At 42.8% G+C, this 27,194-nt stretch overlaps 1 protein-coding gene across 7 annotated transcripts in view; it reads right to left on the bottom strand.

The window, feature by feature from the left end:
• PLEKHG1 (pleckstrin homology and RhoGEF domain containing G1) overlaps window positions 1-27,194 on the bottom strand; it is a 212,190-nt gene that overhangs the window by 14,959 nt on the left and 170,037 nt on the right. For all 7 annotated transcript variants that reach the window (XR_012496798.1, XM_019735456.2, XM_074333704.1 and 4 more), the window contains 9 exons: window positions 20,750-20,796; window positions 16,610-16,760; window positions 13,408-13,539; window positions 11,451-11,633; window positions 11,262-11,357; window positions 9,645-9,731; window positions 4,602-4,635; window positions 2,398-2,493; window positions 693-728 (listed from right to left, as the gene is read on the bottom strand). Coding sequence is in view for 6 of the 7 variants with exons in the window: in XM_019735456.2 (XP_019591015.2) it covers window positions 693-728; window positions 2,398-2,493; window positions 4,602-4,635; window positions 9,645-9,731; window positions 11,262-11,357; window positions 11,451-11,633; window positions 13,408-13,539; window positions 16,610-16,760; window positions 20,750-20,796 (862 nt within the window). In the remaining variant the exon portion in view is untranslated. The remainder of the gene's footprint in view (window positions 1-692; window positions 729-2,397; window positions 2,494-4,601; window positions 4,636-9,644; window positions 9,732-11,261; window positions 11,358-11,450; window positions 11,634-13,407; window positions 13,540-16,609; window positions 16,761-20,749; window positions 20,797-27,194) is intronic.

The raw sequence follows: 27,194 nt of genomic DNA, 5'->3' as shown, positions 1-27,194 counted from the left end.
AATGAGCTATTACAAACACTGCAAAGCACACACACACACAAAACCTATCCACACTTGGGTGAGTACTTCTACACAGGAAGTATACACTGTGAAATTTACTTCACAGGAAGTATACACTGTGAAAATTATAAAAGTGGGAAAAATGAAACTGTTGGGTCAAGGGCAGATGCACATTTGAAATGTAAATGGACATTCCCAAATTCTGCTCCGAAGTGGTTGCAGAAATTTACACAGCAATAGTTTCAGAGTGCCTGTTTTTCTATATCTTTTGGCCAAGCTCACAGCTTCCCCCCATCTCCTCTAAATGTGATTTTTCTCATTACTAATATGGGTGATCATTTATATTGCCAAAATTTTATTGGCAGTTTGTGGTTCTTTTGTGAAACTGCCCATTTATATTCTCTGCCTTTAAAAAGAGTCCTTTGTCTCTTCTTTTTGTTATGTAGGGGTTCTTTATATAATAAGGATATTAATCTTTTTATACCCGTTACCTATATAGCAAACATTTTTATGTCATTTGGCTTTACATTTTATAACAGGGCATTATTACCATAGAAGTTAATCAAATCTGTCAAACTAATTCATCTGGTGGGGTGTGTGTGTGTGTGTGTGTGTGTGTGTGTGTGTGTGTGTTTGTATGGTTTGACTTAGTGGATACTGACAAAATGAAAAAAAAAAATTTTTGGACTTACCGCTGGTCTTCAAAACTTTATGTGATCTTGAAGGTTCTGAGAGAAAAATAATGACAGCATCATTTGCACCAAATCAAGATTATTTTCATTATAAATGAATTATTAGTTTATAGGAAAATTAATTGAGCTTTAGAAATTTTCTTTCAAAGTCACCTAAATGCCCCTTGCTTAGACATTTAGCAGCAAGACGTTCACCTCATCAAAATTATAAGACACATATTAGCTGTTCAATCAGAAGTCACATCACAGAAAACCAACCCTACCAACTAGTAGAGGAAGTTTCTTAGCTTTGACTACCACCTAGAAGGTGGTAACGTTCAATTTTATATTCTTATGCCAGATCCCTGCCCCAAGCCTCAGACCTCAAATGCCAGCTGCCAATCTGACGTTTCCCAACATGCCCACAGACCTAGCAAACCCAACACGTCTCAATCTCAGTTGCCCAGTCTCTCCCGATATCTGCTCCTTCGTCTGTATTTATCTTGGTGGCCACTGACACTACCCTCTAAAGTTAGTGACCAGGACATCATTCTAAATTTCTGTTTTCCTCCATCACAGCCTATGGGATCCAATAATGCTCCAACCCAGTCACCATTGTCTTAATCCAGTCTTTGCAATCCAGGTAGGAGGCTGTCCCTGTCTACTTCATTTTCCACATTGAGCTAGAATTCTCTTTTTAAAAGGCAAAAAGGCAAATATGTCATTGCTTACAATCTTTCCATAGCTTGCAGGATCAAGTTTAAACCCTCTGCGTGTCCTACTCACCTTCCATGATCAGGCCTCTCTGTATCTCCAGCAGTATCTCTCTCCATTTCACCTTGCCCACCTCCACCTGCACCACCAGCCCCAGCTCCACCCCACATTCCAGCCAGGCTGGACAACTGGTAATAGATGCCCTAGTTAAGTAAGGGATGCTGGCTCAAGTCTTAGGGCCTCTGCGTGTGCTATTTTTAGGTTGCAGCAAAAATAATGGCAGTTTTTGCAATTTTTTTTAACCTTTTAAACTGCAATTACTTTTGCACCAACCTAATAATATTTCTGCCCCATCTACCTCCTCAGCCCCCAGATTCCATCTGGGTACTTCTGCTCTGTGAAGCCTCCTCCCTCCTCTGTCTCTCCACGCTTCCTTCCCTTCAACCCCTACCATAGCTCCATTATAAAAACTGTTATTTAGTCACCTTTTTGACTCTCCCACCTGACTGTGAACTTGCAAGTAGGAATCACGTGTGTTATTTATTCTTACATTCTCGGGCATTAGCACTGTGCAGGCGATTAGGTTGGTACTCAATGAATACTGATTCAAATAAAACAGTAATATCTGAGGGCTAAGGGAATACTACCTGGAGTCTGGTTCAGGAAACTATATGTTAAAATTTTAGGTTCGAATAATCTTTTGTATGTGTCATGTATAGGACACAATTTTTCACTAGTGATAGGAAATAGGGTTTAAGTACCTGTGTGCCAATGGTAAGACGCTATGCAAAGTTACTTGATGGGTATCTGTTATATTCACTAGAAAATGGAGAGTTAAGTAGAAGAGTTTTTGAACAAAAGCTAGAGAGCCCCATCTTGACACAACCTCTAATGTAGTCAAACTGTCCACAAGCTCAAAACCAGAAAGTAGACGCCTTTTTGTCCAACCAAAAGGCACTTTCACTTCCAGTCCCCCATCCTTAGTAAAGTTTGATGATAGCATCCTATTTACCAGATTTTCTTCTCAGCCGATAAGGAGTGGAACCGTCTTTAGAACCACAAAGTGCTTTCGTCTCTCCCTCAGGACTGTAGCAGAAGCCCGGATAATCTAGAAAGAGAACCACACGCATCTATAAGAATGAGGCGTTCCGTGACTTCTAAGAATATGGGTACGACTTGCATTTATTCTCTTTCCACAGACGACAGATACATCCCTCCTTCCGTAATTGGTGTTAAATATGTATCGCAGGTCTATGTTTACATTGGGACTTCCAGGAGTGTGTTAGCAAGTTAAGTGTTTTCTCTCTCTCTCTCTCTCTCTCTCTCTCTCTCTCTCTCTCTCTCTCTCTCACACACACACACACACACACACACACACACACACACGATAACTTCCTACTACAGCCCAGAAACATTTGCAATCCTATGGCCCACAGAGGTCAGAAAATGCCATTAAAATAAAACTCCCTGCAGCTGAACTTATTACTACCAAGGCCCCTGATGAACGGTGGTGACAGGCCACAACAGAGGTCCTGTCAAAATAAAACCATCCGGAGAATCTGGTGAGGCATCTGTGCCGGCGCAGTGGCAGAGGATGTGGAGCCCTGCCTGTCCCAGTGGAAGAAGCTGTCCTCCAGTGTAGTGACTCTTAGTATTTGTCTAGACATTGCTCCTTTCAACATCTGATGAATGCTTTTGGTCCTCCTATCAGAAAAGGGATTTTCATTTAATTTCATAGTTTATGTCTTTCTACCCCATCTGAGGGGTACATAGATTTTTGGATTAAGAAAACCTGGTCTAATCCTAAAGTATTACCACATAATCCATGATCATCTGCACGCTGAAGGCTGAGGGTAACAATTTAGGATGGAGCTATAAACTGGTGTTCTTCGAATTGGGGTTAAGGCTCTGCAATGGTATCGAGAAAGTTCTCGAAAGTTCGGAGGGTTGTAAAGACCACATACCCTACTCCAATGTCAGTGGCAAAGTTACATAAATGAGGTCATTTGGTCCAATGGACTGGCCTACTCTGTTCACACTCAGCCAAGTGCAAAGTCAGGGTAGGGCAAATAAGGTTATTTTTCTAGGCTGGGCCACTCCGGTCTAGTCCTGGTCCTGGAAGACAGACATGTGGCAACAATTAGTGGCTTGAATTATTCTGTGCACCATAAAATCTTAATGGTGTCCAAGAGCTAGTCGAGAGCCTGGAAGTAAATCATTTTATTGAAAGGAGTTTGTCACAATAGGTGACCTCTCCAGATCCCCATTTTCCTTCCTAATTCTCACATGCTCACCCATGACCTTGCCTTCTCTTCAGAGTACTTTTATTAAAAAACAAAAACAAAAAAACTTAAGAGATTTCCACTGAATAAAATACAGGAATTTAGAGACCAGGGGGCAGTGAGCCCCAGCCCAGCATTCTGGTGGGGATCACCTTGCATCACTGGACATGAAATGGGGACTCTCAGCCACCACCATGGGGATGCTCATTTTTCTACTTCGGAAAAGTCTCTTTTTTCTTCTGGAGCATAAACAACCAACAGGTTGAGGGCAAGTGAATCAGTGTTTGTACTTGGGGAAAGGTTCCTCAAAAATAAGTTATTCAGAAAGTTTTAAGTAAAAGTTTGTCAGACTTGGTTGTCCGTCTTGAAAGTCATCATTTCTCTTTGTTTTTCTACTTAATCTGGGAGGTAACAAGGATGTGATAAGCACTGTTGAACATGGTCTTATTTTATGGGAAAGACCTCACTTGTATTTATTCTCTGCCTGCTTGTGTAAGCCTAGAAATACAGTCACACATATGGGGCAGTTATAATTTTAAAACTTGTGCTGCCTTGAGACAACCAATAAGTATCTAGTTAGTGTGATTCTTGCAGATAATCAACACATAGCTTTTCTGTCTATAAGGTGAAGTGGGAAAGGTACTGTGGGACCTGAATTTTTAATGGTGGTGAAGATGGGGGTAAGAGTTGACCCTGGAAGCATATCTTACATTATTAGTTAATACAGAAACCTAAACATGCAACCAGACAAGGGGTGACTCACAGATAAACCAGGAGAAATCAGTGTAGAAACAAGTCAATGTGTTAGGAAGAGATGATAGTGTCTGCTGACTACATGTGAGAACAGTGAATAGCGAGCTGCTACTTTCTTACAATTGACATTTTTATAAACTTTAAATAGATAACAATTTCAAATTCTGTTAACAAAACTTACGAATGGCATCCATTTCAAGTATTGCTTGCTTAGCCTGAAAGAAAAGAAAATGTAGCTATAAATGCAATTACCTTTTTTATTTGTTTGTTTCTGCTTTAAACTACCAATTCTAATATGGGCCTTATCCCACCTAAATTAGTGGTTTTTGAAAAACTTAAAAAAAACAACCCCTCAATATTTCTTTTAGGCATTAACACATAGTTCAAGGGCTTCAAACTGATGGGCGCCCTCATGTGTGGAGTAGATGCTACATAATTGATGGACCAGAGCTAAGCTTACAGTCCCCACCTGGAAAGAAAGGGAGGGAGGAAGCAGGCAAAGAAAGCGACAAACGGGTGGGGGAAGGGGGGAGAGGGGAGAGAAAGGAAACATTTCACGAAAGGTTCCAAAACCTGGCTGACCATTAGTATCTGTTGGTCAGCTTATTACAAAATGCAGATTTCTGCTACCCAACCCTGATCTACTGAACCCAAAGCTCAAAGGATAAGGCCTAGGAGCTACACGACCAGCCTTCCCCGTATCACTGCAGCCTTATAACTATTTCAAGTTGATTGCAAAAAAGGTTGCTGGAAGTTTCCTCTGTTTTCCTCTTTCCAAATGCTATGAGATTATCATCAGCTCCCTCTCCTGGCTCCCTACTGTACCCCTGCACCTACCATCTTTCTGTGTGTGCCCTAGAATCTCCAAGACAGGGAGAAAGAGCTGTGGTGGCGGGGAAGGACTCTGAAGGACACGGTTTGCCACCCCAGCTCTGGCACTGAAGTAAGTGGGTGCTCTCACATCTCTGAATATTTCCTCAACCTTAAGATGATAAGATAGGACCTACTTCCAGAGTTGCTACTAGGACCAAATGACAAGCACTCAACCTGAGTTGGTTACACCATCCACCCGCCAAGCGACTGGGCCTGATGACCTTGACTCTTGCTTCTTCCACACATACTTCTCCGCACCTCAGCCTTAACCTTCTGAAGTTTAACGCTTTGAGCCTTTTAAAAATTGTTATTGCTGCCATATGTTATGAATGTTTAGGGGGATATAAAAAGGTAAGTTAATTACCCTAACATGAATCATTTTGCCTGAGGATTCAAAATAGAAAAAAATTCGTTTGTGTAGCCTTTCTTGCACCTTTAATATAATTTTCATTTTTCAAGGGTAGTGTAACTGAAACTAAAAACATTATGCTAAAAGTAACTTTAAAAATTAATTTAGTTTTATTTTGCCCCATCTGTGATATCACAGTAAAAATATTTAGGCTAAGTGGCAATTATATTTAATTTTAAAAAGGGGGTAAAGAAAAAACCTTGATGCAGTCACCATAATTTTGAGAAAATACATGTTTGGGTTTTTATAACATTGATTTTTTTTTATCATACATTCAGACTTTGAGACTACTAGTTGCAATTAATTTCACACAAGCATTAGTTCAATTTCTGTGAAATGCATTTATAGAACCATATGAATATATAAAATGCCAAAGTCTCTATTTTTACTTTTATTCTCAATTAATCTGGATGAGAGTTAGTTTATCTACCATGTATATGAATAGGCAATATGGCTATTTCCAAGAAGTTTTCTGGTGTCTATTAAGTTTGATTTCAAGAACACTGTTTTTCTCCCTGTCTTAACATTTAATTTCAAAAAGTACAAGTCCCACATTTTCCACTAGGAGTCAGCCAGGGACCATCACTGAATTAAAGGGCTGGAAGGAGGTTGGGGAGGAGCTTATATTAATGAAATTCCAACAGCTGTGTTAACATTATTAGACCAGTGATACATTCTTTGATGTTAAAAAAAATTCCCCATTATTCATTTCTTTTATTTAATAGGAATAAATATATTTTGAAAGCTTTAAGAAAAAAGATTTAAGAAATAATTGAGGAAAGAAGTGAAAAGTTCAACTCAATAATCCTACTTAAATAGAAAATTATTGTAACATAAGTGGATAAAGAATATTAAATAAGTGCATTTTCATTGCCACTGGGTACAATGTGGTTAAGACTTGCTCTTTGGAGCCAGACAGACCTGGGTTTGAACCCTGGCTCAGCCATGTTCTAATCGTATAAATTAGGCAAATTACTTAAAAGTCTCTGAACCTCTGTTTTTACTTCTCTAGAATAGGGAGAATAAGGCCTTTCTCAGGAGGTGTTTTGCGTAGGCTGAAATAAGAATATAAAGGATTTAGCACAATGTATGTGTGCTCAAGAAGATGTGGATGAAAAATATAACGTTTAGGTTCTATAAGGATCAGGAAGTTAGGTAAAAATCCTATTGTAATACATTAACCACTTTAACACATAAAGGGAAACCTGCCTGGAATCCACACACCTAGTGTGGGAGAAAGAGGACAGGTTTGTGAGCTATTCTTGTTTGGTAATGGACTATAATTGCCTTTCGGAATCCCTTTGGCAGTTTTGATTTTCCAGTAGACAGGTAAACAATAGGTGGGGCATATCAAAGACACTCGGCCATTGCTCAGAAGGGCATTCCAAGGCACAGGGCCAGCATCCAAGTGATTACTGATGAAGAAAATGCAATCGCCTCTCTGCATCAGCTACCTGACATCTCCTAACACCCTGATGAAATGAGCCTCCATGCTTCATTCAGTAGAATGTGCACACACCTATGCACATTCATTTCCTGGGTACAAAATCATTGCTGACAGCCTCTGGGAACATGCTGCAAATGCTTTTCAAAATATACAAAGAGCTAAATATACTCTCTTTTCTGACAAATCTCAGTTGTCCTTATTTTCCACCCAGTTCTATTCTCAGGAGCATGATCGCATTTTCTGCCCCACTTCACTCCTCCCCCCGGGCATGGACCATTTCACCCTCCACCTGGATAACCCCTTCTCTACCGTCACCCTAGTTCCTTGTCACTTTATCTCTCGTAATCTTTTCCTCCACTCTAGAACAGCACCACTCAATCATAGCCGCCCCTAGAACTTTATCATCACCCAGACCTGCTCTTCCGCTAAGGCAGGTCTCCAAAGGCCCCTTCCTGAACTATAGATCTGGATATTTCCATCTCCCCACCTTTGACTCCTGCTGAACCAGTTCTCTGACTTTGTAAGATCAGTCACCCTTCAACCCATGTCTATTTTACCTGTTGGTTTCACTCTACACTCAGCCTCTCAGCCTGGAAATCCTGCTCAATCACAGCCATACGTGCTGATGAGCACTTCCCCACTCACCGCTCTGCCAGTCCCCACCCTTGGGGAACCCACATGCACCATGGTCCCTCCACACTAGCTTCTGAGTTGTCGAGCAGATTTTAAAATGACCTCATCGCCCTGATTCACGGTGGCCAGCTCCAGTTGGGTCTTTGTTGCCTTCTCGTAGTCATCCCACTCTTTAGGAACGTTCTGAACCTTTCCACTTTCCCTCAGGCAACCACCCCATCTTGGCTTCACTCACCCCGGAGATGACATTACCACGGACTTCAGTGAAATCAAACCCTTTGTCTTCCCTCAAACCCACCCCCGTTTCTCTGTCCTCTTACTGTGCTTCTCTCTCAGCTCAGGGAAGACGTTTCTGACCTGTCCCTCTGCTTAAGATTCTTTCCTTCATTTGTCACCATACCTGTCTCCTCTGGTTTTCTTATACCCATTGCTACTCTTCCTTTGGTTGTTCTCAAAGAACCCCACCCCTTTGCAGATCACTTAGATGTTGGGATTCCCAAAGGTTCTTTCCCTTCTACATCTTTATGGGCCCTTCTAGCAAATCTCAGGGCTTCAGTTACTGTCTGGGTGGAGAGGGCCTCCAGGGCCTCAGCTTCCAAGACGTGACTTTCCTCCTGCCGCAGACCTGCCCTTCACACGTGTCAGTGCTCCTCCCTCTCGCTCCCATCCAACCGGTTCCTCCCCTTTGCAGCCCGTCTTGGAACTCACCGCACCATCCTGCTGGCCCAACTCCTGACTCATTCTTGACTTTTATTGCTGTCTCTTCTCATGCACGTAGTGGGCAAGATCCTGTTCCCTCTGCCTCTGTGATGGGTTTCACATCTGCTCCCCATCGTATGCTATGGCCCCCTGGCACTGTCCCTCATCTCTTTTCTAGACTACGGTGGTGGCTTGCTAGTTCCTCCCCTGTCTCCAGCCTCACTCCTCCATTTGTCACACTGTCCCCAAAGTTACACTCCCAGAACACGGGGCAGACTAGGCCATGCCCTTCTTCCAAAACCATCAGTAGATTCCCCCACCAGTACAATCCAGACTCCTTAGTGTGGTAAAGGATAAGAGAACCCAACTTTGATACTGTTTGAGACAGACCGTCCTGGAATTGGTTCCAGGGCTGGGACTGACTCAGGAGCTGGCCCATCACTCGGGAGCAGCATTTATGCATCGAAGCCCTTCCTAGCCCAGCTGACTGCCTTCCACGTGTCCAGCCTCATCTCCGCCTCCGTCTCCTGAGGACTCAGCCCTTCCATCTGGGCATCTCGGTTTTGTTTGTGCTGTTCCCGCTGCTTGGTTCTTCTTTTCTGCTTCCTCCACTTAATAAAAATCTTCCTCATCCTACAAGACTGAGGTGAAAGGCATTTTCCTTCCTCTCCCCATGCAACTCTAACTGAATACTTTATCCTTCCACAACACTTGGCTTATACCTTTAGTAATTCATCATGTTTGGCAAACAGTTAATTGTTTATAGGGCTCGCTCCCTATAGGTCCCTTCATGGCTGAGTCTGGGTCTTGTTTTCCTAGCATTTCCACAGAACTTAAGCCGCTTTATTCAGTGCAGGTACTTAGTACGCCTTTGAATAATTCTCATAACACTATTTTCTACTAGTTCTCTAGAAATTTCCTTATAGCTTTTTCCTTTTTTTTCAAGCCCCAAAAATGATTAAAAAAAAACCCAAAAACCCAAAACTGTCTACAGACTCTCCCTACATGTGAATTTTTTTAGTATACGTGACTGGTTTAGTTGATCTCTTATGTCCTATATCTCAATTTTCTTTACGTTGAAGTTCAATGTTTATTCCTGTCAGGCTGCCTTCCTGCGACCTGAATTCCTTTACATTTTACTGTTTGTTGACCTCGTTGCTCACCTTAGCTGGAATCTTGGCCGCATGATTCTCCAGGATCAGTCTCTTCAGGTGCAGAACCCACAGGCGTTTGTCTTGCTGTGATTTCGCCTACCGGAAGGACATTGGGACAGTCAGACCACTCCCGCCTCCACCACTGTAAGACTCAGATGCCCCTATAACCCTCTGACAAGATGGGAAATACCGCGTGGCCACAAAGCCCTGGAAAGGCTGCCTGACATACGGTGCTTAGCACCCGCGAGAGAGCCTTGTAGGGAGGTGAGGACACTGCGTAGGGAGGCAGGGGCACTGTGTGAGGGGACACTGCATAAGGGGGCAGAGCACTGCGCAGGGGAGCGGGGACACTGTGGGGGGGCACTGTCGGGGGGCGGGGGACAGGGGCACTTGGTAGGGGGTGGGGCACTGCGTAGGGCGGCGGAACTGAAACTGCGTGGGAGGGGACACTGCGTAGGGGGCAGGGGGCACTACGTGGGAGGTGGGACACTGCGTAGGGGGCGGGGCACTGCGTAGGGAGGTGGGGACACTGCGTAGGGGGCAGGGGGCACTGCGTAGGGGCGGAGGTCACTGCGTAGGGAGCGGGTCACTGCGTGGGAGGTGGGGACACTGCGTGGGGCGGGGTCACTGCGTGGGGGCGGGGTCTCTGTGTAGGGGGCAGGGGTCACTGCGTGGGGGCGGGGGTCACTGCGTGGGGGCGTCACTGCGTAGGCAGGTGGGGACACTGCGTACGGGCGGGGGTCACTGCGTAGGGGGCGGGGGCCTCTGCGTAGGGGGCAGGGGACACTGCGTAGGGGGCGGGTCACTGCGTAGGAGGCGGGGGCTCTGCGTAGGGAGGCAGGGGCACTGTGTGAGGGGACACTGCATAAGGGGAGGTGGGGACACTGCGTGGGGGCGGGGTCACTGCGTGGGGGCGGGGTCTCTGTGGGGGCAGGGGACACTGCGAGGGGGCGGGTCACTGCGTAGGAGGCGGGGGCTCTGCGTAGGGAGGCAGGGGCACTGTGTGAGGGGACACTGCATAAGGGGGCAGAGCACTGCGCAGGGGAGCGGGGACACGTGGGGGGGCACTGTCGGGGGCGGGGGACAGGGGCACTGGGTGGGGGATGGGGCACTGCGTAGGGAGGCAGAACTGAAACTGCGTGGGAGGGGACACTGCGTAGGGGGTTGGGGGCACTACGTGGGAGGTGGGACACTGCGTAGGGGGTTGGGGGCACTACGTGGGAGGTGGGACACTGCGTAGGGGGTTGGGGGCACTACGTGGGAGGTGGGACACTGCGTAGGGGGTTGGGGGCACTACGTGGGAGGTGGGACACTGCGTAGGGGGCGGGTCACTGCGTAGGGGGCAGGGGGCACTGCGTAGGGGCGGGTCACTGCGTAGGGGGCGGAGGTCACTGCGGAGGAGGCGGGGGCTCTGCGTAGGGAGGTGGGGGCACTGCGTAGGGCGGGACACTGCGTAGGGGGCGGGGGTCACTGCGTAGGAGGCGGGGACTCTGCGTAGGGAGGGGCACTGCATCGGGCGGTGGGGCGGGCTGCGGGCACTGCGTCAGGGGACGGGGCATTACGTAGGGGCGGGGCACTGCGTAGGGAGCGGTGCACTGCATAGGGAGGCGAGGGTAGTGCTGTTACCTGAACCGTGTGCTGCAGCTTGGGATTCTTGTAATGGAAGACACTGAAGCTGAGCGGCTCCTTGGGGATCACTTCCACGAGCATGAGGTTGCCACACTGAGAGGGAGAGCAGAGAGAGGGTGAGGCACACTTGGAAGGGAATGGCACAAGTGACTGAAATCCTTGCCCGTGACCAATATTCAGACGTACCAGGATGTGAGCTTTGTATGTAAACGTGTCGTCTCTTTTCTTTGTAATGAGAAGCAGCTTGTCGAAGAGGAAGAGGGTCCGCTCGTTCTTGGCCCGCTGGATGCGGAAGGTTCCTTCCAGTACCAGTTCCCCGTAGCTGGTCAGGTCTGGCCCCTTCCAGTTAGTGAGCAAACTCTGTATCTCCTGAAACAGGGAATGCCCCATGTGATTAAACAGAAGGTGGGAAGGCAAAGGTCAAGGTGGCCCATTTGTTGAGCCTCAAGAATGGTGTCTAAATAAATATCTTTGACAGGGTCTAATGGATCTCCATGGTGTCTAATGATCCATGACGATCTACCTTTATGGGTGGTGTCACTTAAGGGTTAACAAATGAATCAAGTTAATAGTCGATGAGTCGCAAATTACGTATTTCTATTCCTTAATCATCTCTCTCCTAATGTCTTTCAAATACTAGGTAAAGAGGCTGCTGATATGACCTTCTCAGATAGGCATCTGTCCCCTGACTTTCTCAGCCCCTGTTCTCCAGACAAAAACCTTCAGAGTTACTGACTTGGAAACCTTCTTCTGGGAACTGAACTCTACCCCACATATAAGCAACTCAAAACTAAAGCCTGTGAAAAAGCATACAAGACAGAACTTCTCAGTAATTTCCTGATAGTAATCCCATTTATGTGGGGGGAGGAAATGAACATTTCTTCACCCCTATGTTTTGAATGGAACTTGATAGATATAAATGGATAACATGACTTTGAAGTTTCTTTGGGATTTACTGGACAGCCATACCGATGGTTTTTAAGGAAGCTGATTTTATTACTTTGGAAAATGAAAATGTTCACAAACCGCATTTAATTAAGCAGCCCACAAGACAACCCAAAACTTCTTTGGTTGAAAGTAGAAATGGATAGAAATGGAGATAAATCTGAGCCAGAGCCTGATTTAGCAGTGTCTTCAGAATGCCAAACAAATTCATTAAGGCATGAAACACCAGTCATTTAGCCATTTCTGAAAATACAGTAGACATTATGGTTGACATTATGTCCACAAAACATTTGAATGATGAAACATCAAACCTTTTCTTACTGCTACAAAAAACAAGCGTGGCCTGGAAGATGAGAAGGTTGCCTTCCTTTGATTTCTGATAGTCAATTGCATCCACTATACCTGGCTGCCTATCGATGAAACCAAGAGTTTTGTTTGGATTTATGGGCCAAATAATGTTCTTTTTTCCTGAATTGGGTATAGGCACTCTGCATAACATGAAATCACTCTGGGCTTTTATGACTCACTCCCTGGACTCCCTGGAGCCTGGGACTTCCCTCTTGGCAAACATGATCTTTTGTTTTTAAATAGTGTATCTTCTGAGGTGCCCATGACATGACCATCGGCTTAACATCTATCCAAAGTTTTCAGGGATTTAGGGCTCAAAATAGTGGTGCTGGAAGGGACCGTAGCAAAACCCTGTCTGTCTTATTTTAAAAATGAGGAATCTAAAAGGAAGCGGTGAGGTCTTGTCCCATGTGTAACTGCGAAGGGCCTGGTTCCAGACTTAGCTCTCCTTTCTCTGTATCCCCTGCCCCACTACCACACATCCACCACCTCATGAACTAGTGAGAGACGAATAGAAGTTAAAGACCCTTTAAACAACTTAGGGAAAGTTGCTTTCAACAAGAAGTACTTATTTTAATTAACATAAGGCCACAGGAGGCTCCAAATTTTAACTTGGGTCATTGAAGAGGCTATGAGCAAACTATTAGCTAAAAAGTTACCATGTAACTTTCTCTTAAATACCATGTTAAACAACGATCAGCATGATCGGTGTTCTGAGCTTCCTTCAGGGAGGACAATGACGAAGACGATAAATGAAGTGCAGTACTTGAGCAGCCTTGATACTTGATTTAGAAAATGAGAAGTCTCCGCACCTGCGGCACCACCAGGCACTGCCATCTTGAGGGCTTACCTGTAACCGGACTGCGTGTTCATGTTTCCGCTTCATGTCATTGATGTGCCAGGCTACCCGCTGCATTGTGTCTATAGCATCCAGCACCACATCATAGCCTTCTGTGTCCTCGTCAAGGTGATTTTCTATTTCCTTAAAAAAAACAAACAAACAAAAAAAACAAAAAACTAGTTATTTTCATTTTTCCCCCTCATGTAATCATTGAAACAAATGATACGTCTATGATTAGTTCCTCATTCTATTTTTGCTTAATTATTTATACATTATTCCTTAAGGTTTTGAGATAACTCACCAGGAATACCTGTTACAAAATGGTGAGATAGGAGTAAAAACGGAGCTAGGGAAAATTAGAAGTAGATTGGAATTTCACGACAGGGAGGATAAAACAAAACATGTACATAGGCCACTAAGTCTCACAGAGATATGATAAGAGCATAAGAGATATGACAGTTGATATTAGAGTTGGAGATTTCTAAGCTGCCTGACGGCCTTGTAATATAATTCCCACTCTTATAATATAGAAAACAACTATTTTTTTCTCCCAGAGGAAGTAAAATGTCTCTCACAAGACTTAATACACAACAGACTAAAAATATAGTGGACATTATCTTTAAAAAAATACTTCTATAGCAAGTGCATTTCCATGTAGTCAAGGCTTTAAAGCCCAAATCAAGTTTGCTAAAGAGCATCCTTCCGAGGCTTGAGGAAGCTGTCCTGGTTCTACTCCTCACTCTCTGATGGTCAGCAGACACTTAGCCTAGCACTGGGGAGACGAGAAAGGGACACGATCTCTGTTCCAATTCTTTCCAGCACATAACACACATGTCCCTAGAATCCTTAAGAATGTAAGGACAGGGATTATTGCATAGTTCCTTTAAACCTTTATTTTCTTACAAGTGCCTACCAGAGAGCCGGGTGGTCAATAAATGCTTATTAAATTGAAGCTGTATCTTCTTAAAACCAAAACAACAGTAACCCTTTATAAATGTGTAAAACAGTAAGAAGATAGTGTAGTCAATTAGATCATTTCCATGACATTTCTCATGCATGTTCATTAAGTTAAAGGATGGAGATTGAATCTTACGGTATAACTTATGCAGACTAGCTCCATTCTTTTATAGCCATACTTTATAAATCTTTTACTGAGTACTCAAGTTTTCCAACTATCTACAAACTGGAAAGGAATTGACGTTTTCATTTCATGCTCAGACTCAGCTGTTAGAAAGACCTTACAAAACTGCACCACCAAACTAACAACTGCCAGGTAAGGACACATCAACAGCCAGGTTAAAAAAAATTTTTTTTTCTTCTTCTTCAAGTCTGAGAGGCCATCCTGTTCAGCAGCAATCAGACTCAGAAGGACAGAGTGTATTCTTGTGAGGATCTTCATGGATGGCTACACCACTTTGAAGTGACGTGAATGACACAGAAGGAACACTCTAAATAAACTATAAAAGCAAAAATACTTCAAAGGCAACCAGAAGTTCGTTTTTGATTAACCACTGTTCTTCCCCTTTTCCTTCACTACCAGCTGTTATAGACTGAATGTTTGTGTCTCACCCAAAATTCACATGTGAAATCCTAACCCGTATGATGCTGGTCTTTGGGGGTGATTAGGTCATGAAGGTGGAGCCCGTGTGGGGTGAGTGCCTTAATAAAAGAGACCCCAGAGAACTCTGTGGCTTCTCTACAGCATGTGAGGAAACAAGGAGATGTCAGTCTCTGCAACTCAGAAGAAGACTCTCAACAGAACTCAGCCATGCTGACACCCTGATCTTGGGCTTCCAGGAACCGAGGAATCCATTTTTTGCTTAAGCCATGAAGTCTGTGGTACTGTGTTATAAAGCCAGCACTGACTAAGACACTCTTAATTTTGAGAGTGAGGGCTGATTTTCCAATCAATTAACTTTTTGTAAGGCTCTTCACTTGTATCTCACATGCTTATAGCTGAGATCTTAGACTTTTCTTTGGATTGATGAGCACCTTACTGTCTTAGAAATTACTGGGACACACCGGTCTTAGATGCCATAGTCGCAGAATTCCAGCAGAGATCTACCCTGAGACAAGTATTATTTACTTAAGAGTTATTTGGACACTGATTTAGCAAATTAATCCCACTAATCTAAGAGGTCATTAATATCAATTGAACAAAGAAACATCTCTGATACGGCTCCATAGGACACAAGATTCTCCAAAGATGAGCCACGCAGGCGAAAAGACAAAGCTGAGAAATTTCTGGTAAAGTTGGACCATAAGGGTTCTTAAAATTTTAAATGTGTGTGAACTGAGCAATCCTGGAATGATTATCCAAGTTAGAAATCTGGAATCATTTAAAAAGAGATACATATAAACTGTAGGCATGCTGATATGGAAAGGAGTTCTGGATTAAAATCTCTTTAAGAAAAGATTTTAAAGTAGGATAATAAAGTAAAAATAATAGCTGAATTTTATTGACTGCCTGTGAGCCATAGTGAACATGGGCCACTTATAGGATTTGAACCCAGGCAGTCGTGCTCCAGAGCCCAGCTCCTAACCACTGTCTTTCTCATGCAGCATGGACAATCCAATCCTACCTACAGAATGAAAATAACTTCCAACAAAACTTTTTCCCATTTTTATCATCTTCCTTAGCTGATAAAAAATGAGAATGTGAGTGCTACATCTACCTTTGTTTCTAAAGCCTCTTTGAATTTAGTCCGAATAACGGGACATGATATAAAGAAAAGATACCCTGAAGTGGTGTTAAGCCCAGCTCCGAGATCACTCATCACGTTGCTCACCTGTCTTCTCCCCTTTCAGCCCCTTCTCTTTGCTCAGACGAAAGCCGATCTACAACAAATCGCTCTCCCTCCCAACTGCCTACTGAATCTGGGCCCATGGAAATAAAATAAAACATAAAAAACCTGTTTTTCATTAACATGATAGCTCCCTGCCTGAAATGGTCACTGCCCAGAGCGAGGTACTCCTGAGCACTGTCAGAGTTAGAGCTAAAATGAATCTTTTTACTTGGCTGCTGTCAATGGGGCTGCAGGCCTAGAATATAAATATCTCTAATTCCTCAAAGCAGATTAGTCAGTTGTAAAGTACGAGTAGGAAAACGTTTCCATATGTCTCCAGCCTTTTCGGCTCTTTTTTCCTCCTTAATATATACACACAAAATCCCCATTCCCTGGAAAGAACTCAAGCACAGGCAGAAACTTACATGCAAAAGGAGGTGATACTTGAGAATCCGCTGAACTGGTTTCAAGAGATAGGACCCCAGGGGCAGTGAGTGCTTCAAAGTTTCCTGACGCTCCCTGAAGAATTTGGCCAGCGTCTTGTTCCTCATGCACTCTGTTAGCACAGCGACTGATCTGCAAGAAGAATAAATATTTTTATCTCAATTGTAATGCTGAACATGGGTACTCAAGTTTTAAATGCCAACATTCATGCAATGCCCTAAAACAGATAAGGAAGCAACAGAGCTATAGCCAAACTAGAAGGCTGCTGGGCAAGGCAGAGACTGTGTGTATGTCTCTGGTGGGTGAATTAGAAAAAGACACTCGGACAGTGATGGCAGCACACAGACACATGACTTGGCAAAGGGGATTTCTGTTGGCTGTTATCCCCCCATTGCGCCCTGTCTGGGTGTCTTTGTGCAATGTTCAAACTACACATCTGTATTCAGTTTCCACAGGTTAGACTGCAAGGAGGGGGCATCTTTGTAATAAAAAGAAGCTCTGTCTTCCCAGTAGATCTAGCCCCATGCTGGGCACTGTCACCCCTTCTGCTGGTCGTCTTTGTATAATGCACAAACTGCGGGACATTACATTCAGGTTTTTGGAGACCTTGTCCCACAGGTCAACTTCCCTTTGAGCATCTTTGAACAGATTCCACTTTCCTTCGCCAAGTGGCTCTGCTCATTCGAAAGACAGCTCCTGAAACAGTTAGATAACTTTGCTCCTCAAGGCACATGTCTCAGAGTGTATTAGAAAAGCAGGTCAGAATCCCTTCTCCATCCCAGCTCCCCCAAAGGTAACAAGTACGGTCCCCAAGCATCCGAGGGGAATGATTGAAATAATGCTCATAGCTTATACATAAAGCAAGCTAGTGGGCTTGTGTAGTCACACACACAAATTAAAATCTTATGGTCTCATAACTTAGAAGGAAGCAGGTGGAAGTAATTTATCCCAAGCGAGTAATATGTTTTCAGGATTAATTTAGAAAATCAGAGCCAAACAACAAAATAAAACTCCTTGAAAGGAAGTTTCAATAGCTTCTAATTAAGCTATTAGAAGCCCCTTTGAGCCCATCTGCTTTGAGGATGATCTATTCAAACAGGTTTATTTCCCCCCTAAATTGAGATTTCAAAACTTTCTTCCATCATGTAACCAAGGACCTTGTGTAAGGTTTTAGAGTCATACCAGTTGCTCAGTAGCTTTTGGCCACATGGAGGCTGGACCTCTTGCCCAAGAACCGGAACCTGCCATAATCCTGAGCACACTGAACTCCACGTTCAGGGCACAGGGTGACATCTGAGGACAATGACCTGACTGGGTCTGGACCTCTCCCTGGGGGACAGATGTGGGCCTTGTGTCTCTTCCCAGTGAAATCACGGGGACGGGTCTGGTGTGAATTAGGTGGACATCTGTCAAGATGTGCCAGTGACATTTACTCTCACCAGCCTGGATCCAAAGGGGGAAGAAAAATTGTCAGCTGGGCTGAAACACCTGGCATTCTTGGCTTGTTAGGACAGGGGAAAGGAAACCTCAGGCCTTAGACAGCAAACTGATTGCAGACAGGGGATAAGATGAAAAATTTTCTATGAATATGAAAACCACACAGTTGGGCGAGAACTGGATGTGCCTGCTTCACTGAGAATGCCTTCTGAGCATCTCTCTGCTAACACATTTCTTTCCTTCTGCAAGTCAGACTCAAAATAAAAACAAAACAAAACACTTCCTCCAGGAAGATCTCCTTAACTCCCCTCGCTGGGACTTAACTACTCCTTTATCTCATGATGTATCTTTTGCTTCTATGACATATTACTGAGTTCATACTACATTAATTGGTATTTATTGATTTGTTAGCCCACTTGACCCTCAAAAGAATATAAACCGCTAGAAGGCAAAGGATATGAATCCTAAGAGGTGGTTCCTATTTCCTACCAACCTACACCAAGCTTCGAACGACAGGCTTGTGCAAATGACTTTGCCTTTCCCCTGACCCTGAAGAAAGAAGCTTAGTGCCGGGGATGCCAAAAATATGTATCCAAATGGACACTTTGGTCAACATTGCTCAAGCAGTAGTTCGCCGTAATCAGAAGTGTCTGGATGCTGATGGTAACCACTCTGAGCACCTCTTGTAATTGCAGAAGTCACACGTGACTTGTATTCATCTTCTGTTATCGGTATATATTGAGTATTACAATTTTAATAGTTTTTTCCTTAAAATGTGTATATATTATTTTTACACATTTTACACATATTTTTTAATTATAAAAAGCCGTCTTTATTTTATACTCTTCTTTCTTATTACTGTCAGAAAAATCTTAATATAAACTTCCAAAATTGCAAATTCAGAAGTTCTTTCTTCAAATGATGTGTTTGTAATGAAATTTATACAGATATAACCTCCCAAGAAGACCCTTAGTGCCTCGGAGCCCGATCACTGGGTCCAGAACTTTGATGATTCTTCAGAGTGTGCATGTTTTTTCCTTTCCCTCAGGAGACGTCAGTTGATCCTGGAATTTCTTTGCATGGGGGTGTGGTACAGTGCTGGTTTTCAGCTTAAGGACTGTGGATTGAGATGGGGCATCCTACAATTTCCTGATATCCTCAGCACAGATGTAGAAACTTTAGGAAAGAACATTGCTTAAGTGAAACTGTAAACTGTGGGCAGGTCTCCACCCAGAGGCATATGGTAATAAATGTACTCATCTGCATGTAGGTTTGGTTTTGTTTTTGCTTGGCCACTAACCAAATAAACCATCACAACCCGGTATCCTGACCAATATCTAGAGGAGGAGACTAAAATCCTCTAAGGAAAAGTATCTTACCACGGGGAAGTCTGAGCCTCTGGCATTATGCCTGTTAAGCTGCGCTGGCGTTCCAGGGCCACTCCGAGCAGGGGACCCATTTGTTCTTCCTTACTGCAGCAGCACGAGGGGCTCAGCCTCCTGGCTTCTCTGCGAGGTGAAGCCCACCACCCACCTGAACCTCAGGGACATATCTCTACTGAGACTGGCTACAGGGCACATAAAATCTCCCTGGCTCTCATCTTCCTGGCTGGTCCCGGGGATAACAACTCAAGTCCCGGGGATGACAACTCAAGTCCCGGGGATAACAACTCAAGTCCCGGGGATGACAACTCAAGTCCCAGGGATAACAACTCATGTGGGAAAACTGACAGGAAGAAGGCACGGGGGCTGGGGGGCGGTGGGTTAGGGGGGCGGGTATCACAATGCCTCAGAAACCTAACAGGGCTGTAGTAGCATGAGGTCTGAGGTTGGGGAATCCTAGTGGGGCCACCCATCAGCTGTGTCATAACCCTTGTAAACTCAGTAAACCTATTGGTGCCTCATTCCTTCATCTACACAGTGGGGATGGGGCAGGGGTGATGGGGAACTGGGGGCTGAGAACCTGTTACATGCCTGGCTCTATGATGGCGATTGTGCTTTTCTTTCATCAATATTTCTGGATTGCTATGAAAGTTAAATTCAGCAACATTTTGTATTTATAGCATTTATAGTGGTTAGGAATCAGTAAGTGCTCGATAAATGTCTTCTGCACAGAAAAGAAATTCCGACAGCATAACTCATGGTCTTAGCCCGACTCCCTTCCTGAAATGGTCACTACATCGTCCAGGGGTGCTCCCAGTATAAGCAACACTAAGGCAACAATCCAGGTGAGACCGTGAGTCCTCTCTTCTCACCAAAGCGTATCATGAGCTTTCCTTTCTCGATAAGCCTTATATAGTTCATAGAACTTACACAGCAAAAATAATGTATTTTCTCTCCAGCTAGATTATATACACTCATTAACAATGCTTTTCATATTTTTAAATAATGGCACACGTACAAAAGGGTTAATAGACAAGACTTCTAGCCAAACACATTGGTTCAATTTAGTTTTCCATTGAAGGACACCTAGCAATCGTTTTCAAGATCTCTCATGATTTCCCCCTACGCTGGCTCTGATAGGAATCCCCAGCCTGAACGGACCGTTCCCAGCATGTTTTCCAGTTTTCCCACAGTACTCAGCACAGAGAAAGGCACATAATGCCTCGCACCAACATATACTGGGCTGACCTGAAATAACACGAAAGTGAACAAACACTCCTGCACCTTAGTAGCAATGCGTACCTCGGATAGTTGGTGCAATACTGGGTGTAAATGTGGAATTCTTCACTCTGCAAGGAAACAAAAGAGACTTTTATAGGCCAAAAAGCAGAGGCACCAACATTCGTTTCAAAACAATAAACAGAAACAGCATTCATACCTTTAAATTTGTTTCTTTAATACCATGGGCCTGTCTCCCGAGCCCTTGTGGCAATCGTCTGTGCCTTTTTATCTACCTTGTTTTAGACCTAGCATCGGTATGCATTTGAACTCATTTGAGTTCAATAAACACTTATTGAGTATCTGAAGGTAAATAGGAAGAGGAGGAAAATAAGGTTTCCTCCGGCGTATTTGTATTGTGAGAGAGAAATATATGTAGATAATTTAACTATCATATTGGAAGTATGTTCAGAGCACAAGAAAGCTGCTATAGTCTTCCAAGCCCCTGGGCATGCAGTTATCTCTGCCCACTGTCCCTCTTCCCCACCTTTTTCACTGGAGAGCCACTCTACATCCTTTGACATTGAACTTTGGCTTTATTTCCTCCCAGGAGCCTTCCCTGAGCCACCGGGCTGAGCCAACGGCCCCTACTCTGGGTTTCACAACCCCTAATACTCACCTCTCTTGTAGTATTTCCCAAATGACAGTGACCTTTTCTGTGTTATCTGTGTGTCTCCCACTGTAAGTTGTGAGTTCACGTAGGTAAGCACCATGCTGTGTTCATCTGGTACGTAATATTTGTTGCACAACTGAAACTGCATCTCTTCTACTAAGTTGAAAATTATTTGAGAGGAGGATGCAAGTCTACTGGTCTGTATGCATCTAGCCTGGTAGCTATGCCTCAAATGCAATAAATGTTTGACTAACCAATGTGGGGTTCTTGCCTTTTACTATGATCATATCCCCAGTTCCCCAGTATCTTTTCATCTTTCAGACATCTAATCATATGAGCAAATACTGGGAAATATTCAATGAATACTTATTGCTCTTAAAGGATAATTGTTCAAAAAGGTAAAATTATGACCTCCATGCAAATATAACATGAACACTGTCAAGAATTTTATTTAACCTCTTAATTAATGAGGAAAGCAGTAAGGTATTACAGCTAGATCCAAGAAGAACTAAGAGTATCACGCTTAGGTCAACGGGGAATGCTAACGTGAATTTCCAAATGAAACAAAACTGGCTTTTTCTAGAGAGATGGGTGGGTAAGAAAATCAACTGTCTCTCCATGGAGCTGTATTAATTTGCTTGTCTGTGGTTAAGATCATTTACTGGATGTTGCTCTCAGTTATCTATAATTTACAGAGTTGTAGTAAGCAAGTTTGAAGACAATGAAAGGCGCAGAGACCCCACTCAGCCTTATAATTTAGAAGGGAAAATTTGAAGCTACTGAAGGCTTTTTATTGGAGGCACTCAGTAATCTCTTTGGTCAATTTCAAAGTCCTTGACAATTTCTCCCTAGACTGCCACAGGAAAAAATATGCAGATGAGTAGGTGAGGTGGCAGAAGCTGGGTTTTCAAAATTTTGATTGTAAAACTCTCAGTCAGAATGAACAACTCAAGGCCAATGAAAGACTAGCTCTTGTAAACTCTAAAATGAAATGACATTTTGAAGAAGAGCCACAGACTGTTTTGGTGTGTTTCACATTCTTCTCTCTCTAACGTTTGACATCCTTTTACTTTTTAAACCACTTCATGCTGGAGTCACATGTGGCTCCCAGATAGTGCCTTTTAATTTATGTTTTGGAAATTTAACCCTTTACTTTTTTTCTGGTTAAAAGGCATTTCTTCTTACAATCTTTTCTGTTAAACTCAAGTAGGATTAGATTAAAATTTTTTTGTTATAGAAAGTTTCAAGCATATATAAAAGTAGAGAGGGTGGTACCATGACTCCCAAGTATCCATCTCCCAACCTCAATATTATTCATTCTGTGTCTGTGGCTACCTATTCCCCTGCCTCATTCGAGACTCGGAAGCAAATTCGAGACGTCATATCATTTCACTTGTAAATATTTTAGTATATATCTCTAAATAAGGACTTTCAAAAGGAAGCATCACCTCAATGCCATCATCATATTTAAATAATTCCATAATATCATGAAAGTTCATGAGTCACTATGCATATTTTCTATCTTCTTAGTTTCCTTTTCTCTTTTTATCATAGTTTCCCTGTTTGAGTTGGACCCCAAATAATGAGCACACACAGCCACTGGTTGATATCTCTTCATTGTCTTCTAATCTATAAGTTCCCCTTCTATGTTTCTGCCTCTTGCAACTCAGTTGTTGAAGAAACCAGATGGTTTGTCCTGCACAGTTTCCCAGTTTCAATTCTGCTGATTACATCTCTATGACTTCCTTTAATATGTTCCTCTGTCCCTGAGCTCCTTGTGTTTTAATAGGGGCTTGATCAGGTGTAGGTTCCATACTTTGGCACAAAGACATCATAGGCTGTATTGTATTGCCATCAGGAGGCGTATCATGTGCAGTGTTTCCATTTTTGTGATGTTAATAACCATTGGTAATTACTGCCTAAATCTATAAATTCATCAAAATGGTGATATGTCTAACTCTACTATTCCTTCTTCAATTATTAGTCAGAATTTTTCCAAAAAAAGCAATTTCCTTATATGAACTATTTGTTACCCTGCAGCTTGTGGTTTGGATGGGAAAGGCAGGATAAATGCTAGATTCTCCTCCTTCATTTTCAAAAGAATTCACTGGTTGGCTTTTTAAATATCACTGTGAATTCATGAATACAAACATAATGTATTTTGAGTTAATTATCTTTGCTGATGCTCAAATGATCCCATTCTTGGCCACAAGAGCCTCTCCTTGGGTATTCGTGACCTGCCTTACAGTCCCCAGCTTCCTTGTTTCGGGGTCTCAGGATATTCCAGACCATCCTATACATTTCCTTCCCACACTCCTTTCTTCACAGAGCCCTGGTTCCTTTCGGTAGGAAGTAGTATTTGGAACCTGAGCATAAGGGATGTTCCTGCTACCAGGTTAATTATTATTTCTAGGCCTTCTCAGTGGATGGGGTTAGGAAAATGGTGTTTTTTAAAGATAAAATGCATCCCTTAGTTCGTACTGATACTTGCACTTCAGATTCACAACTACAGCGTTTTGAATTAGCCTCATTCTTACTCTGTGTTTTCTTTCTTCTACCAATTTCAGTTCCCAATGACACTAACATAAATACTCATCTGCTTCATCCCACAACACACTCAATAATTTCAGGATAACAACACCAACACATATGATATGTGATATCATTACAGAAAACAGTTAAAGACGTATTTGCTGAATTTTGTCCATAGCATATTTTTTAATCAGTTGGACTTTCCTCTGTTTGGTTATGGCACAAACTGGATACGTAATTCGGCTCATTGTTTCATTTTGCTTTCCATTTTTAAAGACTGCTATTTTCAAACTTTGATTTTGTTTCATAATTTTGTAAAATATGTACATGGTTGCAAAGTCAACTCTACAAGGTGGTGCATATTCAAAAAAGTCTAGCTTCCATTTCTTTCCATTCTAGTCTACTCCTTCCCTCCTGTATCAGGAACCAGTTCTAATCTTACAGTTTATCATTTTAAAAAAACACACATACATTTAAATCCAGGTCTATCCCCCCCATTCCTAAGTAAATGAAAAAAACCTAGGCCAGTGATTTGCAAACTTGAGTTGTTTCAGAATCATCTGGAAGGCTTGTTAAAACACAGATTACTGTATTGCACCCCCAGAGTTTCTGATTGAGTAGATCTGGGGTGGGGCCCTAGAATTTGCATTCCAACAAGTCCCTAGATGCTGCTGGTACAGGGACTCCACTTTGAGAATCCCAGTGCTATACACACTTTTATCCACTCCCCCTGCCCTGCTCAGACCCTCCCTACTAGTACTATTTATTTATTCTTTATTTGCTTTTTCTGCTTCATAATACTCTATTATATGAATATATTAGGTTGGTGCAAACGTAATTGTGGTTTAAAAGGTTAAAAAACATTGCAAAAACAGCAATTACGTTTACACCAACCTAATACTACTGTGTTTCCCCGAAAATAAGACCTAGGCGGACAATCAACTCTAATGCATCTTTTGGCGCAAAAAAATAATATAAGACCCAGTCTTATTTTACTATAATATAAGAGCAGGTATGATATGATATAATATAATAACATAATATATAATATATAACATAACATAACATAATATAATATAATATAATACTAGGTCTTATTTTACTATAATATAAGACTGCATTTTATATTAATTTTTTGCTCCATCAGAGCTGATTGTCCGGCTAGGTCTTATTTTTGGGGAAACATGATATGGTTTATTCAAGTAGCTCCTTGCTTATGGATAGTTGGGCTATTTCTATATACTGTGTATTTCTAAATATATATATCTAGGGTGCCAAAAGAAATGTATACACATGACTTGTATTCATCTTTTGTTATTGTTTCTTGGCACCGTGTGTGTGTATACTATTGCGATACTATTATCGCAAAGAATAGCATCACACTTACTGAATTTTTGCCACTATATCTTTGGAGTAGATGTTTAGAAGTAGAATTGCTGGATTAAAGCGTGAATTCAGGTGTGATTTTGCTACATATAGCCAAACTCCCCTCCACAGGGTCTGTGCCATTTTGTTTTCCCCTAAGTATGGAGTGCCTGTTTATCTATGGCTTTGCAAATTTAGTAAGCTGCCAGATTTTTAAACAGAGTACTGTAAAAAAAAAAATTTCGAAATTAGTTGCCAACTTCTAAAAGTTAGAAGATAAAAATATCTCGATTCCTGGCTTCTCCTGAAAAAGCACTAGATCTGCTGGCCCTGGGCCCATGGGTTCACATGACACTTATGTCCCCAGGAGACCAGGCAAATACCTAGATGGCTCCAGCCTCCACCTGGGCCCATTCATGCACTGTGTCCACCTGTTTGGCTCCCGAAAGCACTGGAGGATCCAGCCCTGGCTGCATGGACAAGAGAAGCAAAGGCATTTGCCCAAGGTCTTCCAATACGTCACTGTCAGGCTGGAGCTTTTCTCTGCATTTGCTCACACACCCTCAGTTTCTTGCTTTTTCTTTCCTGCTTCCTGCTACACTCAACCTGGGCTTGAGCAATATCAGGCTGACTTTCCTTAAATTTTGAGAAGTTTGGGATCATTTCAAATACCAAACTTAAAAACAATAGTCTCAGGGAAAATATGTCTACATTATGTCGTATATTTGACCTGCATAGACTTGTCCCTAATAAAGCCTCAAGACTTCCATGCAATTGAATTTCTGTGCATTTTGTGACATCACGGCTCCATTCCTATCTTAAATTAGAGGGTTTTGATTTAAATCAGCTGTATATTCTTAACATAGAATCAAATGCATGTATAATCTTAGATTTGTAAGATCTGTGGACAATTTAAACAACAGTTTTACACAAAAGTCAATAACTCTTAGTTAATCTTTAGTGCCTGTTACTTATAATACATGTGCCCCAAATCCTTTCTTTTCAGAATTATTTAGGGAAAAAGAAGGCAATGATAGAAAAATTACACAAAAATAGGTATTTCCTTCTGGTTACTCAAATCTCTCAAACTGCAATGAGAGAGGGTATAGAAATGAGACATTTAATTATGAAAGAACAAAAATATAAGATAGTCATGGTTGGCCAATTGAGCACATACGGCACTCAAATGTTTATTGAATGAACAACTAGACTGAAAAATCCATACGATTTGAGGGTTTCTTCTGCCACAGGATCCCTCCCTCCCCCACCCCCCAGCCCCACACACATTGATTCCTGAGAAACTTTCACTGGATGCTACGAGAAAGCCTTAATATGTAAACAGCACACGGATACGGTAACCTTGATCTGAAGGCACTCCAGTGATATGAATATTGGATATCAGCACTTACTTGGAGATACTTCCAGTAGGTAAGTGGGTGGTGTGTGTGTGTGTGTGTGTGTGTGTGTGTATGTGTGTGTGCTCTTGTGTGTTCACGTCCGGGCACTGAAGGGAGAGAGGCACCAGGCCATGCATCAAGGAGGGTGGGTCTCTGAAACAGACTTATCTCCCTGCTAAATGTTGCCCATGGTCAGCCCAGCTGACAGTCAAGAAGAGGGACGGACATGAGAATGGCGGTAATGGCAGGAAACAGGTAAGCCTGTTCCAAGGTGTTCCTAGCATCCTAGGAGCAGACAAATGCTCAGATGGGAGACTCTTTGGCCTCCCCAGGAGGGACCTTTTATCTCTGTCCCTCAAGAGAATGGCCTCTGCATTCCTTGTTCTTCCTTTTTGGGCAGCAGGTAAGAAGTCTGTAGTGTATTCTCCTTTTGTCGGCAAGGATTTCTGTAACCTACACATACCACAAAGCAAGGTCAAAGATGAATCTCTGTGCAAGCCCCAGTGATTCAGATAAAAGCAGAAGTTAACCGCCAGCTTTACTTCTTTCTTTAATGGCCTCT

Source organism: Rhinolophus sinicus, linkage group LG05 (assembly GCF_036562045.2).
Source record: "Rhinolophus sinicus isolate RSC01 linkage group LG05, ASM3656204v1, whole genome shotgun sequence".
In the NCBI taxonomy this organism is placed as follows: Eukaryota; Metazoa; Chordata; class Mammalia; order Chiroptera; family Rhinolophidae; genus Rhinolophus; species Rhinolophus sinicus.
The sequence above is the reverse complement of the archived record's forward strand: the minus strand, read 5'-3'. Positions and strand labels throughout refer to the sequence as shown.